The sequence below is a fragment of the Leiobunum rupestre genome, chromosome 11 (assembly GCF_980474605.1).
Source record: "Leiobunum rupestre chromosome 11, qqLeiRupe1.1.hap1, whole genome shotgun sequence".
NCBI classification, from domain to species: domain Eukaryota; kingdom Metazoa; phylum Arthropoda; class Arachnida; order Opiliones; family Sclerosomatidae; genus Leiobunum; species Leiobunum rupestre.
Genome location: NC_143394.1, coordinates 25,303,242 through 25,330,533, shown reverse-complemented (window position 1 = coordinate 25,330,533; position 27,292 = coordinate 25,303,242). Strand labels below are relative to the sequence as shown.

The window sequence follows — 27,292 nt, the reverse complement described above, 5'->3', positions numbered from 1 at the left end:
CGCTGAAGAGGCAATTCGTCGTGAGGGGCGACAAAAAAGGGGATCATATTATTAGGTGAAATTAACTGCGGCACAAAAGTCTAGTGAGAACGTTTTGAGCGAACTTGTAGGAGTGTGCAGAATTGTTCCCTACACTGTATACTTTATAAATGATTACAACGAGGTAATTAACAAAACGATCACATTTATTTTAGACAAAACAGATATTACCAATTTATTTTGCTTATCTGGAGCGTCCGCGATTTGAACATTTTATTGGACCCTTTCGCTCGAGAATCTGTGTTGCAATTGCCTCTTTGGGGTAAAATTTCCGGCAGAGGGATTTAGATGTTTTGGGTTAAAAGGTTGGTCTCGCCAGTTCGAAGGCAAATATTGCAAGGTATACTGGGAAACATTTGAGTGCCATAAAATGGTAGAAGCCTTTCAAAATAATCAGGTGGTTATAAAAGTGCCTTAAAGTTTACCGTTAATTAGCGACTTACAGCTTAATTTAATTAATCTTTAAAAGTTTAACTTTTAAAGAAAGTCATAATTAAATTTGGTGGTAAGTTATGTTTTTGAATATTTTTACTTCTTTAATAGAACAAAAATATTAATCGGACGTTTCAATTATTATTGTGATAGTGATGTTAAGTCTCTGACTATAATATTGTAAAGAAATGAAAGACTAAGACTCGCTTAAATTAGAACACGGTTCAAATACTCTACAGTTTTTTTTTTTCAGTACAGAACTTTGGTTTTTTATTCACAAATATATATATCGACATAGCTTTACACTCCTAAATTAAAAGGTGTGTAAAAATATCGATCCACCCAGCAAAATTTTAATTTATATGAAAGACCAATCAGAAACTGGTATTTTTTATACGACGTCTGAAACGCGGTCAATTTTAAACCGAAAACACGAAAACACGCAAGACAGGAAATTCGCAATTAACGAAGCTTGTGGAAGAGTAATATTAATATCAGGATTATGCAAGATAAATAATAAAGATTACGCAGCATTTATGTTTAAGATTGTGGAAGATTACTATTCAAGAGTGAGAAAGATTAATAAACAAGATTATGCAAGATTAATTATCAAGATTATGCAGATTAATTATCAATATTATTTAATAGAAGTGAAGAGAAGAACATTGTGAAAAACTAAATGAAAAGAGACTTAAAACGGTTTTAAAAGATTACTATTCAAGAGTGAGAAAGATTTATAATCAAGATGATGCTAGATTTTTAAACAGGATTATGGAAGATAAATAATAAAGATTACGCAGCATTTATGTTTAAGATTGTGGAAGATTACTATTCAAGAGTGAGAAAGATTATTTTTCAAGATTATGCAAATTAATAATCAGTATTATTTAAGTTTAAATAATCATGACAAGTCATGACCAAAAATTAAGACTTTTCAAGTTACAATAATCTTAAATATTCAAGGTTAAATTATCTTGAGTATTCAAGTTAAAACAATATTGACTATTCAACATTAAAAATCTAGATTTTTTAGATTGATAATATAAAATAATAAAGAATAATTAAGGTTGCTTAAGATAAATTATCCTGAACTTTTTAGATTATTTTAAATTAGTAGTCAAGATATTTAGTTGTGAACAATATTAAATAATTTACCGAATGACTTTTAAGCTAAGCACGGCCAATTACACATGAAAATGGAATTAATTTCAACAGATTTTAAACAGATTCAAAATTAATAATTAAGGTTATGCAATATTAATATTCAAAATTAATAATTAAGGTTATGCAATATTAATATTCAAAATTAATAATCAATTTTATGCAAGTATAATAATCAATTTTATGCAAGATTATTTATCAATTTGATGCAAGATTAATAATCAAATTTATGCAAGGTTAATAATTAATTTTTTCAAGATTAATAATCAATTTTATGCAAGATAAATAAACAATTTTATGCAAGATTTATAATCAATTTTATACAATATTAATATTCAAGATCATGAAAGATTAATATTTAAGATTATTATTCCAAATTAATATTCAAGATCATGAAAGATTAATATTTCAGATTATTATTCCAAATTAATATCCCAGATCAATAATCAAGATTAATATTCAAGATCAATAATCAAGATTAATATTCAAGATTAATATTCCATATTAATATTCGATATTAATAATCAAAATTAATATTCAAGATTAATAATCAAAATTTATATTCAAGATTAATAATCAAGATCAGAATTCAATATTAATAATCAATATAAGCATTCAAGTTTAATAATCAATATAAGCATTTAAGTTTAATAATCAATATAAGCATTTAAGTTTAATAATCAATATAAGCATTTAAGTTTAATAACCAATATAAGCATTCAAGATAAATAAGATAAGATTTATAATCAGGATTATGCAAGATAAATAATAAAGATTACGCAGCATTTATGTTTAAGATTGTGGAAGATTACTATTCAAGAGTGAGAAAGATTAATAAACAAGATTATGCAAGATTAATTATCAAGATTATGCAGATTAATTATCAACATTATTTAATAGAAGTGAAGAGAAGCACATTGTGAAAAACTAAATGAAAAGAGACTTAAAACGGTTTTAAAATTAACAATTTATTTATTTAAAAATCCAACGTTTCGGAGGAACTGTTCCTCCGAAACGTAGGATTTTAAATAAATAAATTGTTAATTTTAAAACCGTTTTAAGTCTCTTTTCATTTAATATTATTTAAGTTTAAATAATCCTGACTAGTCATGACCAAAAATTAAGACTTTTCAAGTTATAATAATCTTAAATATTCAAGCTAGTTAAATAATCTGGAGTATTCAAGTTAAAATAATCTGGAGTATTCAAGTTAAAATAATCTGGAGTATTCAAGTTAAAATAATCTTGACTATTCAAGATTAAAAATCTAGATTTTTTAGATTAATAATATAAAATAATAAATAATATTTAAGTTTGCTTAAGATAAATTATCCTGAATTTTTTTAGATTATTTTAAATTAGTAGTCAATATATTTAGTTGTGAACAATATTAAATAATTTACAAAATGACTTTTAAGCTAAGTACGGCCAATTACACATGAAAATGGAATTAATTTCAACAGATTTTAAGATTTGCGAGGAATTAGTTATTATTGGGTACAAAGATTGTACAAAACTCCTGAAAATAGACGCTTACGTAATTTATTTTATTCTATAAATTTTATATTTCAAAATGAGCGAAATTGTTTTCTAAAATAAAATACAATTCTATAAAAATTAGGTTTTCCATTAGCAGGCTGAAGCTGCTTTTGGTCCTGTTATAAGGCTGGTAGAATTCTAGCTCAACATATTATATCGTAGGATTATTGATCCACAGAAGAGAAGGAATTTTTGAACTAAAACAACAAAATATATAATAGATTCCCAGCGCTTGACATCGTTTCAGGCTCAAATTTATGGTGGTCAGGACGAGGTGGAGGCGGAAATTTTGGAATGCGGTTAATCAATATCGCGTAATAGTAAGAAATCGTTTTTCATACCGCGATTCTGGAGACGAGAAAACCAAAAGATCAACTTGGAGAAACCGATAGGTTTACTATTATTCCTAGACTCAATCCCAGCCTTCTGTAAGCCTATACCTTAAAGAACCCAAACTGTTACGGATCGCATGGCTTTGATCTATACTGGATCCTTAAGCCCGAATTTTCGATGATTTTTTGGATTTCGAAATTTTTACACTCATTTATTCCCGCGGGTCTAAAGAAAAAACTACTCATCGAAGACAAATTCTGAAACCACCATCGGATTCCTGACATTTCAATCCTCCATCTGTTTTATATTTCAAGTCAATTAAAGTGAGATTTAATTAGTAAATCATTAAATACCAATAATATTTCGGCTCTGAAAGCTACACTCGTTTAATTAGCGGAAACCAGAGAAACAACTACTTATCTTAGGCGAAATCTGACACCACCACTGGATTCCTGACTTCGCAGATAAGAGCCTTGTTATGTTTCCATTTAATTTTGTTTATTTTAAGTGCATAATCATTTTAACGGCTCCCGTAAAAATCAACGGTTCGGCGTATTGCCCAGAATTGGAAAGAACACGGGGGGGGAGAACCGTTCATAGAGAGGGAAGAGAAGGGGGAGACAGCGAGGCGCGAGGGCGACAGAGGTCGTTACGGGTCAGGTGGCTTGCCAAAGTTTGGATTTTCGGAAAACGGAAAATAAAACTAAAACTTAGTTACAAGTCTGTGACTAAATTGACAGAAACTAACGTTTGTACAAAAGTGCTAAATTCAAGTTTAGCCTCGGATTGTCATACCCATTTGTGGCGGAAGGCAATTTAGGCTCATATAGCATTGTACTAAATACATAAAAAAGTTTTAGAAAGTTTATTAAAATAATTTTGACTATACCAAAATGTTTTTTCTCAAGACACCGAAATATCACGTCACGTTGAAAAAACTTCTTTCGTTAGATTTCAATGATTTTATTCAACTGTTATTTATCACATTTATATCGATCGAATGACACGTAAACGTATCGTAGCCCCAATTTTACAAAGGGACAAGTATTATACAAAAAAAAGTTCTGCGAACTGAAAAAATTGTGTTTATTCCTTTTAAATAGTACTGTTATCTAGGGACAGATATTAAAATTATTATTCGAGACTTACTTTACAAAGCAACAATCTCAATTAAATAATAATAAGAAAGAACTCAATAAACTCAACGATGTAATTGTAATCGTTAAAAACAGAAGGGTACAACTAATCAATAAACCTACCCCAAACAACCTTCACACACAACAAAAAACAGATATAAGAAGAGAACTAAACTATCCAAAAGTATATAACCAACTCTATTTACAACCAAAAATAACCACTTAATATTAAAAATTCCAATTTCAAAATTATAGATAATAAATGAGAACGACTTAAAACTAAATGTTAAAATCCCCAACAAAAATCAAGTAAACAAAAAAATAAACAATTTCCATAATATTGCTACTTGTAGTTTATTTAAAAAGATTGGTGTTGTAAACCAAAATTGGAACTTAACCCTTTAGCTAAACTCAGAAAATTTTTAAAATGACTTCCATCTCCAAAATTGATATTATAAATTAACCTTTACTTTACTAATAATTACATTCTCAAACCACTGTATTACACTAATTGTGCGATCAATTTGAATCACAATTAGTCTAGCTATCAAAACATTTTCTTAACTAAAATAAGACTTATTAGTTACATCATCATCCTAGTTTTACTTGGAAGACCAATTATTTTATTTATATATATATAGCCTCTCTATCACCAAATGAGCCCTTCTTAACCACCCAAAATAAATCTCGGGTTATAATAACACTTCTTTTCGCCCCTATCATTAGACTATGCTATAAACCTCTATCATTGAATACAATCACAACTTTTAAAATTAACTCCTTAATAATACATCTTACATGAATGACAATAATTATAACTTCTTATCACCCTTTTTACAATTGTAAAAATTACAACACACACACACAAGGACCACTACGCTCAACGTACTAATCGGCCCTAACGGGCTTCAAAAATTTTCACTAGGGAAGTACCTTAAAATTTAAAGGGCTGCTTTGTTAAGGCAAACATAATCTCATATTCTTCACTAATCCTAAACATAGCACCCATCCGAAAAAACACCCAATTCTAAAATTTCTAAATTGACCAGCCCCTTCCAATATTTCTTATTGATGAAATTTTGGATCACTTCTTATCTTCTGTTTAATCATTCAAGTAACCACAGGTATCTTCCTAGCAATACACTATACTCCAGATACCAGTATAGCCCTCAACTCTATCTCCCATATTATACGAGATGTTAACTATGGTTGACCTTTCCGTTTTTCGCATGCTAACGGTGCTAGATTATTTTTCGTATGTATTTACATGCACATTGCTCGAGGAATATACTTTGCTTCTTACAAAAACTTCACCACCTGAGTTACTGGAGTTCTAATCCTACTTCTACTGATAGCCACCGCCTTTTTAGGCGCAGCAGTAATTACTAACTTATTTTCAGCCATACCCTATATTGGAGCAAATCTAGTAATCTGAATTTGAGGAGGATTCTCAATTGATCACGCTACCCTTACTCGATTCTTCACCTTACATTTTCTCCTTCCCTTTATTTTAATTGCCCTATTTTTTACACCAATAAGGATCCAATAATCCCCTAGGGTTAAATATAAATTTAGACAAAATCCCATTTCACCCTTACTTTTCAATTAAAGATATTTTAGGCTACACGATTACACTCTCAATTTTTATTATAATTATCCTTATAAACCCTAATTTCTTTAATGACCCAGAAAACTTTAATCGAGCTAACCCCTTAGTCACACCTCCTCACATCCAACCTGAATGATATTTATTATTGGCATATGCTATTTTACTCTCAATCCCTAACAAATTAGGAGGGGTGCTAGCTTTAATCTCTTCAATCTTAATTTTATTGAAACTTACCTTAAGCAGAAGAAAATTTCAGGATATACAATTCTACCCTTTAAACCAAATTATATTTTGAAGCTATTTAACCCTAATTACTCTCCTAAGATGAATTGGAGCCTCTCCAATTGAAGAACCTTATCTCAATTTAGGACAAATTTTCACAATCTCATACTTCTCTTACATTTTATTAAACCCTCTTATTATATAGATTCAAGATAAAACCCTGAGCTAATCATTTAGCAATTTGCTTTAAAAGCAAAATATATATAGGTAACCTAATTATTTATTAAATTTAATACTATATCTAAAACACCCTAAGCAAAAGAGATACAAGGAAGAAAAATATTCTTATTTAAGAAGCCCTATTTAAATTCTAAATTTAACTCAATCTAACTGACAAAGTTATTCAAACCCCGCCTAAATTAACGCCCCATATAAAAACCCAAAGTATCCCAAAAACTAGAGGTTCTTGTCTGTCGGAGTAAAAAAAATATTTTCTTTGGTCGGTTACATAATATTTCCTTATTACTAAAAAACTTTAGACTCTACGCTAATACTTTGGAGATATGATAAACATATTTGTTATTATTATTTTAATTTAAATATTAAAAGTCATGAACATGGTTATGAAAAATCACAATTATTCCCAAAATCAGCCAATTTGCAGAGAATAACATATTCAAAAGGTATTTTTTAAACTTTTTCTTATTTGTTGTAATTGCCACAAAAGTATTTTGGATATTTTAGTTGTGTAAAATATTGGTTATGGGAATATCATCAAAATTATTGTTAGAGGATTAAATCGTGGGAGTAGAGATTTAAAATTGAGCGTGAGTGTGTTACGCGACACGAAATGTTAATTTTGTGAACGCCCGCGATTGTTTTTAAAAAGGTTTGGCAGTTGTGATCTGGATTTGTAAAAATGGTTAGGGTTCAAAACTAACACTTTTTCAGAGAGAAAAGAGTTAGTTATTTGACTCTACCGTTCCCACATCTAAACAATTTTAGTTGCCTACTGTATTCCCTAAATAAAAAAATCCAACCTTATTACTGTCTATAAAGAATTTATTAGGCCTAGCTGAAAGAATAATAACAAACATAAAATGAGCAATACATTTTGTTTATCTGGAATAGTCTCTGGAACAGGATCAGGGCACTCGCAAGTGTTTAGAACACAAGTTATGATATGATTTAACATCAGTTACTTTTATGTCTGTCTGGTTTACAGCCGCTAAACATTTTCTTCAACGTTCGACATCACATGTTGGTTTCGGATTAGCTATGAAAAGAACACCGTTTTCGAGTTTCTTGGCGTTTTTCGAGCTCCACATTTAACGAATATCCAATATATGCCCATTTTAGAACCGAGGTATAACACTTGAAAGTGCTTACGAATTTCATACAAAAACAATCTGCCATAAATTTTTACTTTAAATATATGACAGACTGAAAATTTAAAAAAGAATAGTTCTTATAAGTCAAAACAAAATTCATTATTTCGATAAAATGTGAACCACGAAATGAGAAAAATATTAACTGGGATTCAAGAAATCATTTACTGCCGTTTGCATGTAAAATAGCTTTTATTCTCAGGTAGATTGCGTCACCCAGTCAGAGGTTCGTTTTCAGTTATATTCTACTCCCCTTTTTCTGACGCTAGCCAGTGAAGAGGGGAAAAACTCCCGTCGTGCTCGAAACATGTTTCCCCCACAAATTATCTGCATTACTACTTCCTTCATGATAGTGCATACCGTAATAAGTTTTGGGATGCTATATTCGCTTAAATAGTTAAATTAGAAATGCTTCAACCTAAAAGTGTATTTTCTCGACGAACCTTGTTTCCAAGTAATAAAGTTAAATGTACAGTTACTATTGAAAAAATAACAATTGGAGGCCACCAATTTATTTTCATAGGCACTTTTAATGTTCTCTGTTGAAAATACTACACACTATGAAGACGTCACAGAAATTGTATCAGACGCAGCTTGAAAAAACATGGTTTTTATCGGAAATGGAATGTTCCCGATGAAATTGTAAATCGTACAACGTTTTGAAAAATTATTATAGTACTAACACCCCATAGCTTTAAGCTTGGCCACTTTTTGGGATAAATGTTTTCTATATAGGAAAACCAATTTTCATACTTAAGATAATTATTTGCGTTCGTTGTAATTTCTTTTGTCTGAAATTGATGAAAATGTAGGAAACTATTAAATCTCGGTTTTAATGATCTACTTCAATAATATTCACTGCCTAAGCGTTGACGCACCACCTACTTTTGGAAAAGAGAAATGCTCTGTATTTCATTTCCGTTCACCCACTTCTTTTCTTCTTTGAAATTCGTGTTAGAGAAACTATATAAACTGAAGTGGTGAATTTAATACAGATTTAGTTCATTTCAAATAAAATTATGGATAATAATGGGAACAATCGTTATTTATTCACAATCGGTTTTTAATTAAATATCTAAAAAGCGACGAATTTTCCTAATTAAACAACGTATGGAACTATTTTCGATTCAAATTACTGTTTAGTTTGGTAAATAGTGGGAATTTTAAATCAGAAAGCCTAAATAATTTGCCAAGCGTACGCTACTAAGTCATCATTCGGATTTCTTATTGAAAGAAGAGGAGCCAAGCATGGAGAAAATCCTGCTAATTTAAATTCAGAGTGAGATACGTTCCAGAAAACGAATATGTAGTATTTGAGTCACGTACATATTAGGAGAGTAGAAAAAGAGCGGAACGAAAAGGGAGAAAAGGAAGTTGATGCTTTCTCGCAGATCGTAAAATAACACGCTACTAGGACGGAATATTTCATATTGTTTCAGTTTCGTACGATTTGGTGTATGAAAGATCAAGCACTAATTCAGCACAGAATTTAGAGACGAAGACCGTTGGTGATAATAAGAATTAGCTTCAAGGGCATCAGATCTCAAATGGGCTCTAAATTTAAGTACATGTAGGACGCGCAAAGTACCAAAATTTAAATTAAGGTACAAAAAATTTATTTTATTTTATTTAGAAATGTTAACGGGTGAATGTATGGCACACCAAACAAGACCAAATTATTGAGAAGTCTTGTGGGGAGATGTCCAGGTCTCGTGGGGAGATGTGAAAATGTCTCGTGGAGTGATATTCAAAATGTTTTGAAATTCAAATTTGCTGCCCCGAGAGTCCTTGACATTTTCCCCACGAGAACTGTTAAACAACTCCCCAAGAGAGGTTTTATTAGTGAATTTTTTGCTATTTTTGGGGTTTTATTTTAAGGTGCCAAGAAATGCCAACAGAGGCACTATCCGATCAAGATTTGAAAAATTTTCGCGCCAGTTTTTTTTCGGGTGATCGGCAAAACAACAGAAAGAAGCGTTGTGGCGGTTCTGGCTGGTTTAGAGATGATTTGCTGAGCAGTAATTATTAAAACGTTGTTATACATTGAAAATTAAGAAACTGAAATGTTTAAATTTAAACGACTTAACAAACGGCCCCTACTTTAATTAAACATTAACCATTACAATTATTGTATTTATAATAACAATAATTTTGGATTAAGCTTTGGTGGTAAAAATGATTATTTTAAAGTATTTCTTTGTACTCCGATATTAATTTAAAATTATTGTATTTAGGCCAAAAAATGGTGAAATGTACCGTACCATCGTGTAATGAAAGCAATCATGCTCGAAAGAAAAGAAAATTTAAAGAAGATACGCAAAAGTTATTTATTTCAGTTTCCCCAAAACAAGAACAAAAGAAAAACAAAGATTCCAACAATATATGGAAGATATCATATCATATGAGAAGGATATAGAAGAAAATTTCAGAAAAATTTGCAGAAAACATTTTGAAGAAGAGGATTTTATTATTTCGTGCACCAAAGTTAAACGATCATTGCCTTTTGCACTGAAGAAAAGCGCAAAGTTTTCCTTGGAGCTTTTTTAGCCAATTACCAATATTTCTCTTCTAAATGACAGAAATAGTTTATAAAATAGCTTAAATCAACAAATAGTGGATTATGTGCCAAATAAGGTAAATGATACTTCATCATTGGCAAATCAATGAAGTCCAACACCATGTTGGAAACCGGATATTGATATCATCTCCCCTAAAACCATTTCCCAAGTAGAAGCAAAAACCAACCAAATTTAGACTACAAGCAAGTAGGCTGGCTTTAGATACTGAAGAATACTGCTAATCCTCAACAATTCAAATTAGAAAACCTAAATCCCTAATAAGTGATGCCGGAAAGAGGAGAAGATTAGGACAACATTACCTCTATAACTAGTTATATTTAGAAGAAGATGCAACCACACCACCAAGCTCAGTTTGTAGAAAACCAACTGTTAGTTCATCAGTGTGAAAACAGGCATGGGAAATTTTTAAATTAAATCCACGATTGTCAAGCTTGCAGTGTAAAGTGGTAACAAAATTATTAAATAAAATTGAATTGAATTGAATTGAATTGAACTATTAAGAAGTTGGAGAAAGATAAAAAAGTTAAGAGAATTTGTTACTTAAGAAAATCTTGTATGTCTGCGCTACAAAAGATACCAAGGCTAAGTTTCTTATGGAACAAATCCATGTATTAGGTGTAAAAACTCCACCTTATGAGGAGTCCACTCTGATTGTTTGCTGTAAGATCTTTATGAAACCTCCCTCTGCTTATTTGTTTATGTGAGAACAGATACTTTATTTACCGCACAGAGTGACATTAAAACGGTACATTGGCCACGCAACAGAGGAAGGAGTTACATCATTAGTAAAAGAAAGGTTTAAAGTAGAAGCAGCCAAATTAACAAATGACACTGACAGGATTTAATCATTAATTCCGGATGAAATAAAAATAAAATCAAAGTTCTTATATGACCGAACATTAGACACATTTTTGGTGAAGCAATCCAGTTTAAAGCTGACGGAAATGGAAAAAACTGGCCACACATTTATTATGCTTTGTTTTCCAAGGCATTTCCACCGAATTCAAATTTCGTGTAACATATTTCTTCACGGCTAATCTTCAAGCAGACCAGCTGCACAAAATAATGGTGGGAGTTATTAAAGCTGTTGAAGACTAGTTTCAAAGTGATACTAATGGTGTCAGATAATGCTAAAACCAATACTGCAGAGTTTCTGAAACTTGGTAATGGAAATGGAAGTTGCCTAAAGATATTTTGTGTATTCTGATTTTGTCCAAACGTTGTACAATTTACAGAAAGGATGTCATGTAAAACCACTTCAAAATGTAACACGTAAAGTTGTGATCCATACAAGTTAAAAAAATTAACGTCTCAAGAGCTATACTGTGTGTTAAAAAGTTAAAAGTATTATTTACGCGTTAATACAATTTAGGCGGTGATGGATGCTTCTCCGAAAAGTGCCAAGGGATGGATTCCCCTATGGTCCCCCTCCGGCTTTGCCATCCTTGAAGTCGTCGAAAGTGTTTTTACGACCTTTGACTTCTTTTAGGGTGTCGCGTCGATAGTGGCCGACCAGTAAGGTGCTTTTCCTGGTATTCTCGAGGGGGGAACGACCCTAGTCATCACCCCTTACTTAAGAAAAATACTCAAGATCTCAAAACCCCGTGAACCTGAACTGACTCCTACCAGAGCAGGATTTTTTGAGTTAAATAAATAGTTTGTTATAAAATCCAAGTATTTATTCCACCAACTCGGCAGCAAAAAAATAACAAGACCAATTAGTGAATCAAGTACGATACCATTAAACCAATCAAGTCCAAGGCCTAGACCTAGAACAAAATGTAAACCAAACTCCTATAGGGAATGTAACCATGGCTATAGCGCCAATGACACGTGCACATACATACCAATGTACTGCTCCCAAGAGTTATAGCAGTAGCTAAAAATCGCTTCCTAGATAAAGGTAGTCAAGGAAGTTTCATAAAAAAGGAATTAACCACAAGCTTAACATAACCAATCGTAGGTGACCACGAACTAGACGTGTTTAGTTTCGTAAACAAAGACCCCACCAACAAAGAAACAAGAAAGTCAAGGTCACAAAGAAAATAAAGAAACCATTGAAATAATTTCAATTGTCCAAAATTTCCTATCCTACGATTTATCCAGGTCCACTGATGTAGATATTAGGGAAAACCTAAATTCCAAGGGCATAAAATTAGCCTGTGAACCTTCCATATAGACTTTGACCCGGAACACCCAGAGATTGATATTCTTATAGGGGCAGATTATTACTGAGGAATTGTCACAGACAAATATGAAAGATTGGGAACCCTCACCGTAGCTATAAAATTTAAACTAGGATGGTGTTTGAATGGGCCAGAAAATAGCAGAGAGTAAGCCTAGTAAGACCTAGTCAATCCGTAGCATCTGTACTATTAAGAATCGATAGCTCCGAAATAATAGAGAATCCAAGTGATTAAGCCATAACTACCTTTTTTGAGGATATAAAATTTTATGACGCCCAAGATTGTTATGTAGTAAAACTCCATTGGGAGGTTAGCAAGGAGATTTTTCCAAACAATTATTCCATAGCTATGAAAAGAGCTCAATGTCTTGAAAAGAGGTTACAAAGAAACCTCGAATATTATGTAAAATATAAGGAGGTGATTGAAGAGCAATTACAAAAGGGTATCACGGAGTTTGTGCCACCAGACCTATGGGAAACCCTCCCTAAATGCGTGCTTTTTACTCGGACCAAATCAAAATCTTAATTTGTTATTACTTTTAGTTAGATTCAGGAAAAATAGAGTAGCAATAGTCGCAGATATTGAAAAGGCCTTTCTACAAATTGTTCTAGATGAGCAGGATAAGGATTGAGTGAGATTTATTTGGTTCCAAGAAGAGAATGGAAAAATTAAAAAAAAACATTATGTGATCCTCCGAATGACCCGAGTATCCTTCGGAGTGACCTCGAGCCCCTTCCTATTAAGTTGCGCAATTAAATATCACAATATGAAAAATAAAGATCTTCCAGAACAACTCAAAAAATTATTAAATAATGATATTTACGTAGATGACCTTACAACCTTCGTAGACAGTGTAGAACAAGCTTACGAGGTTTCCTTGAGGAGCGCGAGGTAATTAAATTAGGCGGGAATGAGATTTAGAAAAAGGGGCACGTATTCTCAGGAATTAAGAAACATATGGTCAAAATACGAGGAGCAAGAGGATTATTTGAACAAAACATCGATACCTTTGAAAATAAGGTACTAGGAGTGAAATGGGGCCCTCGTAAGGACAATTTCACCCTTGATCTTTCTAACTTGATTAAAATGATTAAAAATATGAGAATTACCAAGAAAACAAGTTCTTATCTTCAAAGCTCAAATATTCGACTAGTTAGTTAGGACTATTAAGATCGTTAACGATTAGGGCTAAAATGCTGATACAAATACTATGGAAATTCAAATCAGGTTGAGACACACAGATTCCCCGAAAAAACAAGAGATATATTTCAAACGTGGGTAAACGAGTTACCTAACCTTAACCATGTCCAATTTCAAAGGCATTATTATTTCAATACCGTGGAAAAAATATCCGTTAGTGACGTAAGCCTAAAGGCCTATGCTACCTGCGTTGACCTTAGATACAAAACCGTAACAAACAAGTAGGGGTATAGCAAAATCACGTGTGGCTCCCATAAAATACCTATACCTGAAATTAGATTTAAAATTACCAAAGCTAGAACTTATGGGTTGCCTGATCGCGGTAAGATTAACTAATACCATTAAAAAAATTCACGGAAAGGTTAGTAAGAACCATTTTTTGAACCGACTTGATGATTGTCGTAGCTTGGGTTACGGGAAATTCCAACAAGTGGAAACCGTTCGTATCAAATCAAGTTACCGAAATTCGAAAATTATCCCAAAGAGAAGAATAGTTCCACTGCCCCGGAAAAGACAATACGGCTTTCGATAAAAGCCGATGATTTGCTGAACAATAGAAAATGGGTGGACTCAACGAAGATTTGGAACCCGTACCCAGTGAAAGGAGACAATTAACCATAGCAATTACCATGACCCAAGAACTAAGCGTTCAAAATTTAATTGACCTCCAAAAACACTTCCACTTAAACAAGGTGCTAAGTAATACCGTTTTGATGTTTCGATTTACCAGTACACAAAATATATAAATAAATTGACATTAGCGCGGAATAAATGCAACGCGTTGAGATGCTAGGGGATAAAATCCATACAAGCTAAAGATTAACTAAACTAGGTGATATGCCAACCACACCTTTACCCAAGGATATAACAGACCAATCCCTGCCATTTTCTATTACTGGAATAGAATTTGCTAAAATTAATAATTGCGAACAAAAACCTACATTTGCCTAGCAACGTGCGCCGTAACACGCCCTATCCACCTGGAGCCTGTCCCTTCTCTTGCGTCGTTAGTACTAAATATTTACTGTTAGCCTTTAGAAGGATTCTCGCTCAGAGAAGTGTTCCGAAAATTGTGTACACGGACAATTCAAAAATTTTCAATACGGCAAATTCGGATCTAAAAATCATTTGGCCAAGTATTAAACAAGAACGATTAAAGAAATTTTTCGGGAACCAAGGAATTAAATGGAAATTTATAATATAACGAGCCGCGTGGTACGGGGGATGGTGGAAGCGCCTTGTGCGGTCCACCAAAACGTGCCTTAGTGTATTGAAACGATTTTTAGCGATTTAACTAGGTTGAAACTTATCGTCAAAAACGATTTGAAGAGCTTCGAAACCTTTATAGACGTATCGCGTTTGTGTGAACGTGGCTAAGGCTGAATCGTATTCGTATTACAGAGCGTATTAGCCTTTGTATTAGCTCGGCGTATTCTCGGGCGTATTACAATCGATTACAATTTGGACGGCTCGGATTTGAAGTTTGGAAGACGAGGTTGGAATCTCAAGCAGATGGAAAATATAGTGAGCCCCTGTACAGGGTGGGAAATAAGGAATTTTTTAAAGCGAGCCTGTGAGTGGCGACCATCGACCGAGCCATCAACGCCGTGCCCTGAAATACATGAACTGATCCATAATATGTATCCGTAGACCAATTTGAAGTAAAGGCCCCAAAGGGCCTTCGAATTATTACAATTTCCCGCGGGAAATTATGACGTAGGGAATGAAAAGTACCTGTTTATCTTTTATATAATGGTCCAGTGAACCACTGACCCCTCGATTGACTGCCTTCGATTTAAATTTTAAACTGTCATACCGCCTTTTGTATAAGATTCGGACAGCTAGATTTGTTTCGAGAATCACGGAGTCGAACAAGAATCACGGAATCGAACAAGAATCACGGAATCGAACCAGAATCACGGAATCGAACCAGAATCACGGAATCGAACGAGAACCACGGAATCGAACCAGAATCACGGAATCGAACAAGAATCGGAATCGAATGAGAATCAAAGAATCAAGATTGGAATGACGGAATCGAAATAGAATCACGGAATATTAAGGAATCATGGCGGAATCAAGTAATCTTTCTAGAATCTAGAATCTTAGCAGAATCAAGAATCTTGATTCCAAATTCCTTTATTTGGAATCTCGAACACTATTTCTCGAAGTGACGGACCCCTCGGATAAATTGAACCACAAGAGAAAGCTGCCTTTTTTTAAATAACAATAATAAAACTTTGTCATTTCATCATTGCCTCTTTTTTTTCTACTCCCCAAATCTTCTTCCTCATTTCCTCTTTCAGTGCTTTAATAAAGTAAAGTTGAGTCATCAATTTCACGTTCAATGATCAATGTAGATCCTTTAGAACAAAACTTTAATCGACAAGCCTCGGGTGGTAAGTTAACTTCCGTAGCCACATTTCCTTCATTTCTTGATAAAATTTTAATGCAAATCTTCTTTTGGTGATATGGTTGTCTTTTCAATATTATCTTGTGGTTGTGAACGGTAGAACGACTATTCAACTTCTTTAGAATAGCCTTCAGTATTATCATATATGCTTATATCTCTACAAGTGTAATTCTTATGAAAATGTAGTGAAAGACCAAGTCTTTAATAATAATCAGCTAGGCTAATACCCAAGGCACCACCTTATGCCTAAGTCATCAAGCGACTTTTGAAGCCTTTAATTCAGGTGGCCGGGTTACAATGCGTAGGAGGGTGGTGGCAAGCCCTGCATGCCACACGATCGAGCCAACAGCTCCCTACACTAACTATTACCGTTAACCTCGACAAGTTTTTATGGAAGGGGAAACCGAAGAGCTCGGGGGAAAACCCCTTAAACCAGTGAGGAGAGAACTTGCAAACTCAACGCAGAAGGAGTTGTTCCGAGTTTTCACCCAGTGCCACAAGCTGGGATCGAACCCGGCTCCTCTTGCTGCGAGGCGAAAGCGCTAACCACTCCGCCACCCCACCTTCTCACTGGTGAACCAACTCATTCATCCATTGCCATGTAGCTTGAACGATTGATTTCGACTTTAAAGAAATCTACCTGTCGAACTATATGGCCCCCTGATAAATGTATTATAAAATCTGGGCACTTACAGAGGCGGCGATGGACGCTTCTCCGAAAAATGCCAATTTTAGCGACCAAGGTATTGTAGCTTTGGTGCAATATCCTCTTCAAAAAGAATATACTTTTGTTCTAACCCGAAAGCTTTCTAGCGATGCCATTAAAGAATCTTTGGCAAATTTAAGACGATCATGTGATTTTAATGATACGTTGGATGTGAGATCGTGCGTTTTGAGTGTGGAGCACATTTTGAAAATAGGGATAAATAAATAATAAAATGCAGAATGCTACACTACAACCTTGGTGGCTATCTTGTAAAGGTTGCGGAGGAAACTTTACCGTTTGGAAGGCTTGGAAAAAATAATTCGCGTGTCTTCAAATGCCTCATTATAAACATTGATAAAGGAGCCAGGCAATGGGTGACTGAAATATCTAACAGGAATTCTAATTTGTTTGCTTAGCCTAGTGGTGGACTTCATCCAAGCATCATGACACCTTTTCCCACGAAAGGAAGTTTTAAAGTCTTACATGGATGTTTTGCTACCTTGCAGTTGCAATTCTACGCTACCTCAAATTTTGTTAGAGAAATTCATAAGGCCACCTTTAACCAATTATGCTTTTGATACAACAGATGTAAATTAAAATCGCAAAGTTTTATATACTAAGCCCTTATCCAGGAAAGTTTTAAAAGTATAGTAAATGAACGCGGTATCAAAACACTGCATGTATGAGTTTGATTTAATTTTCAGTGATAAAATAAGGTGCTTTTAATTTAGAAATGTTACTTTTCATATAATTTTTAAGTGAGACAATTTTGGCGAACTAAATATATTTCTGTGATAAATTTCTTTAATCATAAATCTTAATTTTTACCTGAAAGTGTTAGTTGATGATAGCAAATTGTTCCTAACAAGAGTAATGGAAAACCCCGGATAGGTTATTTAAGGATATCAAATAGTTCCTTTTTTAAAAATTGTTTAAAGTGATAAATATTTAATAAACGCTAAATTTCGTATTTTTTTTATTTAAATATTACCTGATTGTTTTAATTGGGATGTTATATCTCAGAAGAAGAAGTATAGAAATGTTACTGATAAATTAATATTAAACAAGATTCTGTGTATAAATTTTAATTATATGAAATAAATTGCAATTATATTTCTTTAACTTGTACACCTGTAATTTTATATCGCTTAAAAATAATTAACACGCGTTTATAATTAATATTCACTCGGAAAAATTCCTTAAATGTTGATTTTGGAAATGGTTTTTGGCACAAATGCCATATGATTAGAATTCTTGTTAGATCGCACAACGCCATCTATCAATATGTAATGGTAGGTGAGTAGAGGAGCAGTCCCCCTCTCCCAAGGTATCGTGCACCGGCCTTTATTTAATAATGTAGGCATTGTACAGAGAGAGAGGTTTGAAATGTCACTGTTACTGTTATCAAGATAAAATCCAGTTTAATTACATTTTAACCTAATATAATAAAATCTTTTAGGATATGATATGAGTATAACAAAGTTGTTTTGGCTCACCTAATTGCCCCTCCACCCCTCCCTTAATCTTACCCGGATTTAATCGCGATGTTATTCACTCAATAACGATAAATTATAGTTAATTTGGATTTAAGTCAGTTAATACGATTAAATGCAATTAAACAAGATTAAACCAGTCCATTTAGAATTAATACATTTTAGTTATTCCTGATCAAATCAACCCGGTTTTTATGGAATTTTGGGAAACAGGTGTAGTAAAGTAAAATCCGTTGCATTTCAACAATAATTTTAATGGCTATAGCTTTGGTTCTAAAAGATATAAATATGTGTCTATCGGTTAATTTTCAAAGTAATAAATCCTGTAATACGCAATATTATCATTTAAAAAAAAATAACATTTATTTTAAATTTGGAAGTCACTTATTTGCAGGTACAATCTATATTTTGAAAATGTATTTTTTGACCTGTGTTGATTTCGGTGATCAAAATACGTCAGCTGTAAAATATTTCTGTGGGTTTTAGAACTTTACCGTATCCCCACCCAAAACCAATTTTTAATTTTTTAATTTTTGATTTTTTTTTAAATTAAATTTATTTATTTATTATTCCTGTGATTTTTTTAACTTTCATTAGTTACCCCGAGATGAATTTCACGCTATATCAAAATAATGATTTTATTATTTCAATACTTGTGAACTTAAAAGCAAAAGTCAACTCCAACCCACCACACTTTTTTGTTAGTTTCTAATGGCTTAGCAAAGAAAAGCCTTCTACGGTAATGCTTAAAATATTTCAAAAGTCTACACAATGATTATTTAGATAGTGTTTTTGAGCTTCTTTAGTTTCCTCAGTTGGTAGCTTCCATAATTTAGAAGTTTTCGTAGTCGGGTACAAGGACATCTCTACGGTCGCCTTTACTAGGGTAATAATATGAAGTAGCTGATGAAGAAAGCATAGTTCTAGCTCTTGATGGACATCAATTTTCTCTAAAACAGATGCCATCCACCACTTTCTGTCTCGTTTCTCAACAATAAGCCCACGAATGCCTGACCAAGGTAAAATAAGATCTTCAGATTCTTTCCTGGCTTTACTTGTGACAGATTTAGTTGAGGATGACATTACCTTAGTTTGCACTTCACTGTTGGTTATAGGCACAATTGAATGAATCTATCTAATTCATTTGATCCGTAACGCATTTTCATAACGAGGTTTTAAAGTGCTTTCCATTAATAATAAATTCAAAATTTATTTTTTGGAAGACCTTCTTCATTTGATTCCCACTTTGCTCTAGCCCACGTGAAAAGCTGCTTTGGATATTAAATAATGGTATTGTTTAGACTAGCCATGGCTGAGTGTCTTCTCACACACACTCTTCAAGGCCATCACAAGCCGTGAAAGGTGGCAAAATAATGCCTTTCAGCGGGTATTCCGTTTGTGTCTTCTTCATGGAAGCTTAAATTTATCACTTTTTTTTAATTTTTATATAAGGAAGGAGAACCATCTGAGAAGTAAACTCTCCGCAAATCGGTTAGAGATTTTTTCAAAAACTCAATATTTTTCATTATAAACACATGGACAGCTGTAGCATCATGCTTCATGCTATCAGATAGGACCACATAGTTAACATGATTTAATGATCCTTCGGGGTATTTTCTGTAATATCAAACAAATGGATAGAGAGTAGCTTGATCCGATACCCAGAGACAAGACTGAATTTCATCTTGCCCCAAGCGCTATAACGCTTTCCTATATGTTGTAAATACAGAGATTGCTCTTTTGCAATGTGGTCAAGTGTTAGAAGCTCTTCTAAATTCTCAAGAAGTTCATCCACAAAGTCTACAGAATCTTTTCGAATAATTTCCAGAATGTTTCTATCCACATTGACCCATTGTCTGAAGACTACAGTGTCGATATTTTCCTCTTCAATTATATTTTTGATGTAATTTCTGAGATCGTGAAACTCTGGGTATTCCTCAAATTCTTTCATGAAACACTCTTCTGTTGGATTAACACAGACAACGATCTTCAACAAATTTTTGTAACTTTTTGAAATTCTAACTGCGATCCTTCGTCAGTTCTCCTACCTTCTACACTGCAATTGTCAAAAAGAACTTCTAATTCAGTTTGAAGTGCGTAGACATCAGCCTTGTCATCGGATGCTGAAAGTGGAAACATTTCGAGAAGATACGCGATATTTTCTACGCTCAAGCTTTTTCTGGAAAAAAGGCTAATAATTCAACTTAAACTATAGAATTTTGAATGAAATCTACTAGCGGAAAACTATAAAAGTACGAAAAATTTCAAACTACGTATACTGAATCTCTCAAAATTAATTTTCTGTAATTTTGCCGTAAATTACGATTTACGAATAAGAATTAGCGACTCTACATAAAGAGAAACCACTTATAACTTATAAATGAGGCACCCAAACAAACTCTTCGTTAGAATTTTAAGCTAAAGCAATTGGCTAAAGTAGGGTACATGAAGAATATGCGAATACGATTTACGACTCTACGATATAATAACAATTTAAAAAATGTTAAAAGAAAAGGTGACGGATAGCCTGGCCAACTGACCACTTGAAACCGTTTAAATTGCTAGTTTTAAACCCAGCATTGAACTGATTTAGCTGGACGTGACCCGTTAGTAGTGTGACCGTCCGTTACATTTATGTAGACTTATGTTAAAAAAAATTAATCAACAAGCCAATATCAAAAATTGCCAAACCAAATATGATTTGCCCACTCTGGAAAATAGTTGGTGGGGCGGCTTGCCCCCCTTCTCCCCCTGTGGTTACGTCCATCAGGACATGTCGTCACGAGACCCGGATTTCTCCCCACGGGACTTCTCAATAATATGGTCTAAATTACTACAACACGCCTGCCCATAAATAATGTGGTTAGTAAAAAATTAACTCGAAGGTGAACGAGAAAGTTCAATGTAAGATGTATCCCTTAAATACTTATTCTGCTTTTATCAAATTGTGTAGAGAATTGCATGAATGCTAAGAAATTTCCCAGCTATTATGTTTATGGTAAAATTTTAATCAATGCGCGTGACATTGGAATGTTTATACTATACCGTAGCTTAAGATTGATTATTTTCAAGCTAGGCATATTTCTTCTAAAGCGTGAGATGTATAGTTTTGGTATACCATTCAAATAAGCGTAAAATAGTACAAAGAACAAACGATACAAATTTAAATAGAAGAAATTCGAATAGAACTCACTTGATGTCAGTAGTATCTTCCTTATTCGTAAAACAAAGTAGCCGCCTTCGTTTTATACCCAACAAAGTTCTCTGCAGGTAAATATTTTGATTGTTTCCAAATGATGTTTGAGATCGATTGTCATTTATTTCACACGGACCCCAAGAACTAATTTTTAAATATGGATATGATATGTTGGATACTTGATATAAACTTGCTTTCTCGTCACAAGGGCTGCTGGCTTGGCAAAGGGAAAGAGGGACTTGATTTAACTCGGGACACAGTTTACCGCCATTTAAGGGTGGCAATATCACAGCTCTCACTAATTGGTTTCCGACTTTTTTTAAATCGGACACGGTACAGTCTTGCGGGCACTCGTAACTACACGCGGTTTCCGCGAATGGTTTATCCCAGAAATGCAAACACGCGTTGTCAGGAACTGTTTTTGGTTGAGAAGAGGCGTTTGACAACGTCATTCGGTTTTCAATGCTATATTTACAGGTCACATTTCTTTTCGCTACGCCAAGAGAGTCGCGACACTGTGTAGAAGAGTTTGTTTCGTGTACGGGTGTACATGAACTCCAGTCACTCACATCCCACCTGAAATATAAAGTTAAAATGTAACAAGGTTCTATTCTGGGTATCGAGACAAAAACATTAACACATAACTTGGGTTTCGACAAAACACACTAAAAGTAATATAAAAAGTAGAGCAGTGGGATTGAGTTTCCACCAAGCCTAGTAGAGAGTCTAAATAATCGCACAAGGCCAACGAGACGATTGTTTAAAGTAACTATATTTTAAAGTATAGGTTTGCCAAAGTAAATACAAGAATATTTTGTATTTGCCTCTGATCTGGCCATCTGGAATAAAGGTATTAAAAGACGCTAGATGATTGGTCCTAGGGTTTTCCTTGAGCATTAGCCTAGCTGATTATTATAGTTATTAAAGTCCGAAATTTTACAATAAGTACTCCTTTCAAAAACTTTAAAAGAGTAACCCCAAACAAAATCCATATTTATAAATTCGGTATAATCTCCGTTAAAAGTGAAATATTTCATCGCTGCCTACGTTAATCAAGGCCCGTGCGCGACTCCCATTTCCTGTTTTTTTTTGGCAATTTAAGTCGCCGTATTCTCTCACCGCGATCGCTGTTTCTTGGACCTGCATGACGTCACACATATTTGAAAACCTAATTTTTCCGCCGTTTGCTGTAGAAAATTAGGTTTCGTCGTCTGCTAGCGTTTTATACGTAAATCAGCGTTTTATCGCTATTTTGATGCCCAGACATCCAGTATTAATTAGTTAAGGTAATATTTCTTGGTCTAATTTTTAATTGATCTACTGTAACGTGAGAAAATATAACTGTGTTTTCATTTAGGAGTGAAAAGGTAGTGCAATTGCTATAATAATTAATATGCCAAGGCTGTACATTGTGGTACGAATTGTACCTGGTTGCAATGAAAGTGAAAAGAAGAGAAATAGAAGAAACCGGACGGAAAATAATGAAAACCCTATTAGTTTTCACATTGTAAGACAAAGTGTTGCAAAGAAAATGGATTTGCAGTATTTTTAATAAAAGAGACGGTGATAATATCAGTGATTACATAAAAGGATTCGCTGCCAACAGATAATCTAAGGTGTGTTGCCTGCATTTTACAAAAGAATAGTTTAGTAAATCATTCTCAAAAAAACGTCTACTACCCCATGCAGTACCAACTGTTATTAACAAATGTGATATTTCAAGTTTGCGTTACAAAAATTAAACTATAAAAAACTGTATAATTGCGTGAATTGGTGGTTATCTTGTAAACGTGGCAGAGGAGCGTACAAAGTGTTACGACTGTTTAGATAAACTTATTCAGCCAGCTTCAAATGCGCCTTTGCTGAAGTTGTTAAAACAACAGGACAATGGAGGTCTTAATTACCCCAGCAAGCTACCAATTGCACAATTGATAGTTTTAACAGACTTTTCAGAATCTACAGTTAATATTATCCCGAAAAATCTCTTACTTAAAATTTTTTAGTTCAGCACTAAAATGCCACTGTTCAGAAAATTTAAAACTTACAAAAGCACTAGTCGAAAAATATTTAAGACCACTATTGTACAATCATGCTCGCGATGAATTAAAAAAAAATTAAATTATAAACCTTTATCCCGAAAGGTTTTAAAAAAATAAGATATCAACAATTAAGGATTAAAATGGCTTTCTTTTAAATTGCTTAAAATTATTTTTATTATGTGGTGTTTTTAAGTTTCCTCTTAATAATATGTTATTTTAATAAGAACTGGGCTCCAATCGCTCAATAGTCAATACAATAATTTATACAAGTATTTAAGCTTACACTTTTTCCCGCCTCACCTTATTCAAATTGGGATAGGGAAGAGAGCCATCTTACGGCAGAGTTGCGGAAAAAACAAGACGTCGCGTGTCTCTAAAGTCTCCCCCTTCCCAATGAGCGCGCACGGGCCTTGATTAACGTAGGCAGCGATTTCATAAAGGCCTTAAAGGCTTATGTGAACGTGTAAAATTTAAAAAAATTAGAACTTTTAGTTATATGGAAACTCACCATTTTAAAAATAAATTGATTGCATGAGCAAAAACAAAAACCATATCGGCGTAACAAACTACAGACCTCTTAAGATGTTCCGTTATACATAGTTTCGTAAAGAAGTATCGTCTTTGTGAAAGTTTCTTACCGTTACTTTATTGATTTTGTTTTTATTTCTAAATAGTATAGTGGGCATACTTTATAATCTTTCATAAATTATACGTATCATTTTCAAATTTGTATCTCCAGACTGTTTAGAAAGATAGATAAATATTTATATAGAACTTTGTAAAACGTTGCTTCACCGTTTTTATAATTTTTGGCGTGTAAACAAATTTGTAAAACTACTTTTAAAACTAGATAGTGTATGTTTCGTTCTCCACTGAAGGTCGAGGGTTAATGCCCCGAAAATGTGATCGATAAAACCAACTCGAAACTTAAAACGGGCTTAATAGGGGAAATTAGCAGTACGTAAAAACAAAATATAAAAATAATATAGGTCAACGATTAGCGTGGGTAACTCGCGGCTGTTTTTCTTTCGGTAAACCCTTGATGGATTATGCTATTAAGAAATTGATGGGAAAAGTGATAAAGCTCTCCACAGCGCTGGTGAAATACATCACCACGAACTTCTTTTCCCTAAGATTATGAATTATATCTTTGAAAAAGAAATGTTCTATAAGGCAACTGGAACCAGCTTTCTCTCAACAGCTTTCGTCCTCTCCATTGAATCTAACTTTCTAAAGTAAAATCTGTATTTACTGCATAAATGTAGATACATTCTTGATTCTAAATAGTATTGAAACCACAACTTTATTTTAAAAGAAATGTATTACGACATTTATGTCTTCTACTTAAAATGTTTAAAATTATTTCAATCTAGCAAACAATTCTACCTTTAACATAATCCGTGTAAAGAATAATAATATAATTTATTGAACTGAGTTACATAAAAAGCGCAAGCGCTTATTAGGTCAGCATCGTTTACAAAAACAAAACCAAAGGCATTTGTTTTTTGATAACATGTTTATTATTTACTTCTGTAGGGACTTGGATCTGAAAGAAAAAGTTTGGAAATTGCATTTACCATTGCGTGAGTAACGTAAGCCCTTTAGTTGACGAGAATGGTGCCTACTCTCAACAGACGCTGCTTCTAAAGCTTAAAAAATGCCTTATAAAGCCGGAAATAAAAGATAAATTAAGGGAGCATCCCTAGTGTACCGGGCACTTACCAGAGATAAGGCTGGAGATCATCGCAAACCTTGAAGCAATCCTCCTTAGAAAAGGGCTTCTTCCTTCCATCGCAATTCAGCTCGAAGGTTTTAAATCCTTCGAAATCCGAACACCAGACTGCGCGCTTTCGTTGTCCTTCGCCACAGGCTGCGCTCATACAAGGGCCCCAGTCACCTATAAACGAGAAGAGTAAGGGACACGCTATTCCGGTTAATGTTTCAGATAACCCAAGCACCAATCTCTGTTTGTTTTAACGAAATCTCCAAAGCGAGATCCCCTGAGGGGTCGCCATCACGAGGAAACTTTGATCCCTTTAAGGATATTTTCAGGTTTGTTTTTTAAGGCACCATGAGACTCGAGATTTATCCCTCCTTTTCCCGTAAGCAGATCAAAGCGATGTTTATATATATATATATATATATATATATATATATATAAACATCGCTTGTCTTTCCATAGAATGCTTGAATACGCGAGCGAGTTGGAACAAATGCAGATAAAAAAGTTCAAAATTACTGATGAACCGAATAAAACATATTAATAGGACGAAAGAGTCTGTATTATTCCTGCATGTAAAAAACGTAAACTTTATTCTAAGGTTTCTGAAAAATGTTTGAATATTAGATTAACAGCTACTTCAACGAAAATAGTAGTATATATATTATTGTTTAGCCGATAGTTTTCTCTAGATTTCTCCAGGTTCTCCTTTTCATAAAAACATGATGAGGTTAATGGTAATAGCAAAAGTGACATAATTACCAAAAGTGTGACAATCCCTGTACTTTCGTATGCTAATGGTTTAATGAATGCTCGACTCGAGATTTACCACATAAAATACTATTTATTGTCGCCTTTCTGGATCTCTGTTATTATATCGCAGGTGGATGGCGATAGCATCTCCACAGAACGAGGAAAAATCAAAAAATACACTAACTTTGACCAGTGCTACTTACAATTGTTAGTTCCTCCGTTCCTCACTACGAGGCGTTATTTGTTGGTTTTAACTTCCTTCCCTCCCCAAGGCATACTTTCCCTTCTCCCAACTTGTATTTCGCTCGTAACATTCATTACGAAATAGGTCCGATTGACACATTTTTGGTTATTATGTCACTTTTGGTAATAGTGAGCTGATTCACGTGGCATGAAGAGATTTCCATCACTTGAATTAAATTATTTAAATGTCACTAGTTGACTGGAGCCTATAAGGTATTAACCAAGTTGATTATAATTAATGAACATGCCACGCAAAGAAGACAAGTTGGCTAGCCAAAATATACCTCTCCTCGGAAGAATTGTCCCTAGTGGTATTAATTTCTCGAGATAACCCTTAAAGATATATCTTCGCAATTTAGAGTTTATTTGTTAAAAATATTAACCCATTTCTATCCCGCCCGGTATAAAATTTTAATTATAATTAAAATAATTGAGACGAAACGACCAATTTTAATTTATTCAGAATATCATAAGTTAAGTAGTTACAACAGTAAGTTAGACGTACTATAACAATGCACAATTGAATTAAACCCTTTTACAGAACAAGTTTATCAGTTAAATATAATACGAAGCAAATTTTAATGAAAGAAATATCTACAGAGGCTTTTTGGAATTACCCGCTTACGAAATACTTGCCGCATCTTTAACGCTCATTTTATTTCAACACTCGCCCTTGATGAAGATACCGTAGATATCTGGTAGTGGACGACTCGTTCACTTCCTGTTGACGTTGTGACGCATACCACATGAAAAAGACCAATGCCGTCCAATTTCCAATATCATATAATGACTCGCACACCCAAGAAATCATTGACTGCGTTAGAAATCGTAGATATCCAAATATCCACACCAAATGTATTTACAAGAAGCAAAAACCTTACCATCAACAAAGCACAGAGAGCCAC

At 33.6% G+C, this 27,292-nt stretch overlaps 1 protein-coding gene across 1 annotated transcript in view; it reads right to left on the bottom strand.

The window, feature by feature from the left end:
- The window catches only part of LOC149922036 (thrombospondin type-1 domain-containing protein 7A-like), a 121,979-nt gene that overhangs the window by 23,969 nt on the left and 70,718 nt on the right, over positions 1-27,292 (bottom strand). The window contains exons 3-4 of the mRNA XM_090162227.1: positions 25,394-25,568; positions 21,630-22,208 (exon numbers count right to left, since the gene is read on the bottom strand). Coding sequence (XP_090018353.1) covers positions 21,630-22,208; positions 25,394-25,568 — 754 coding nt within the window. The remainder of the gene's footprint in view (positions 1-21,629; positions 22,209-25,393; positions 25,569-27,292) is intronic.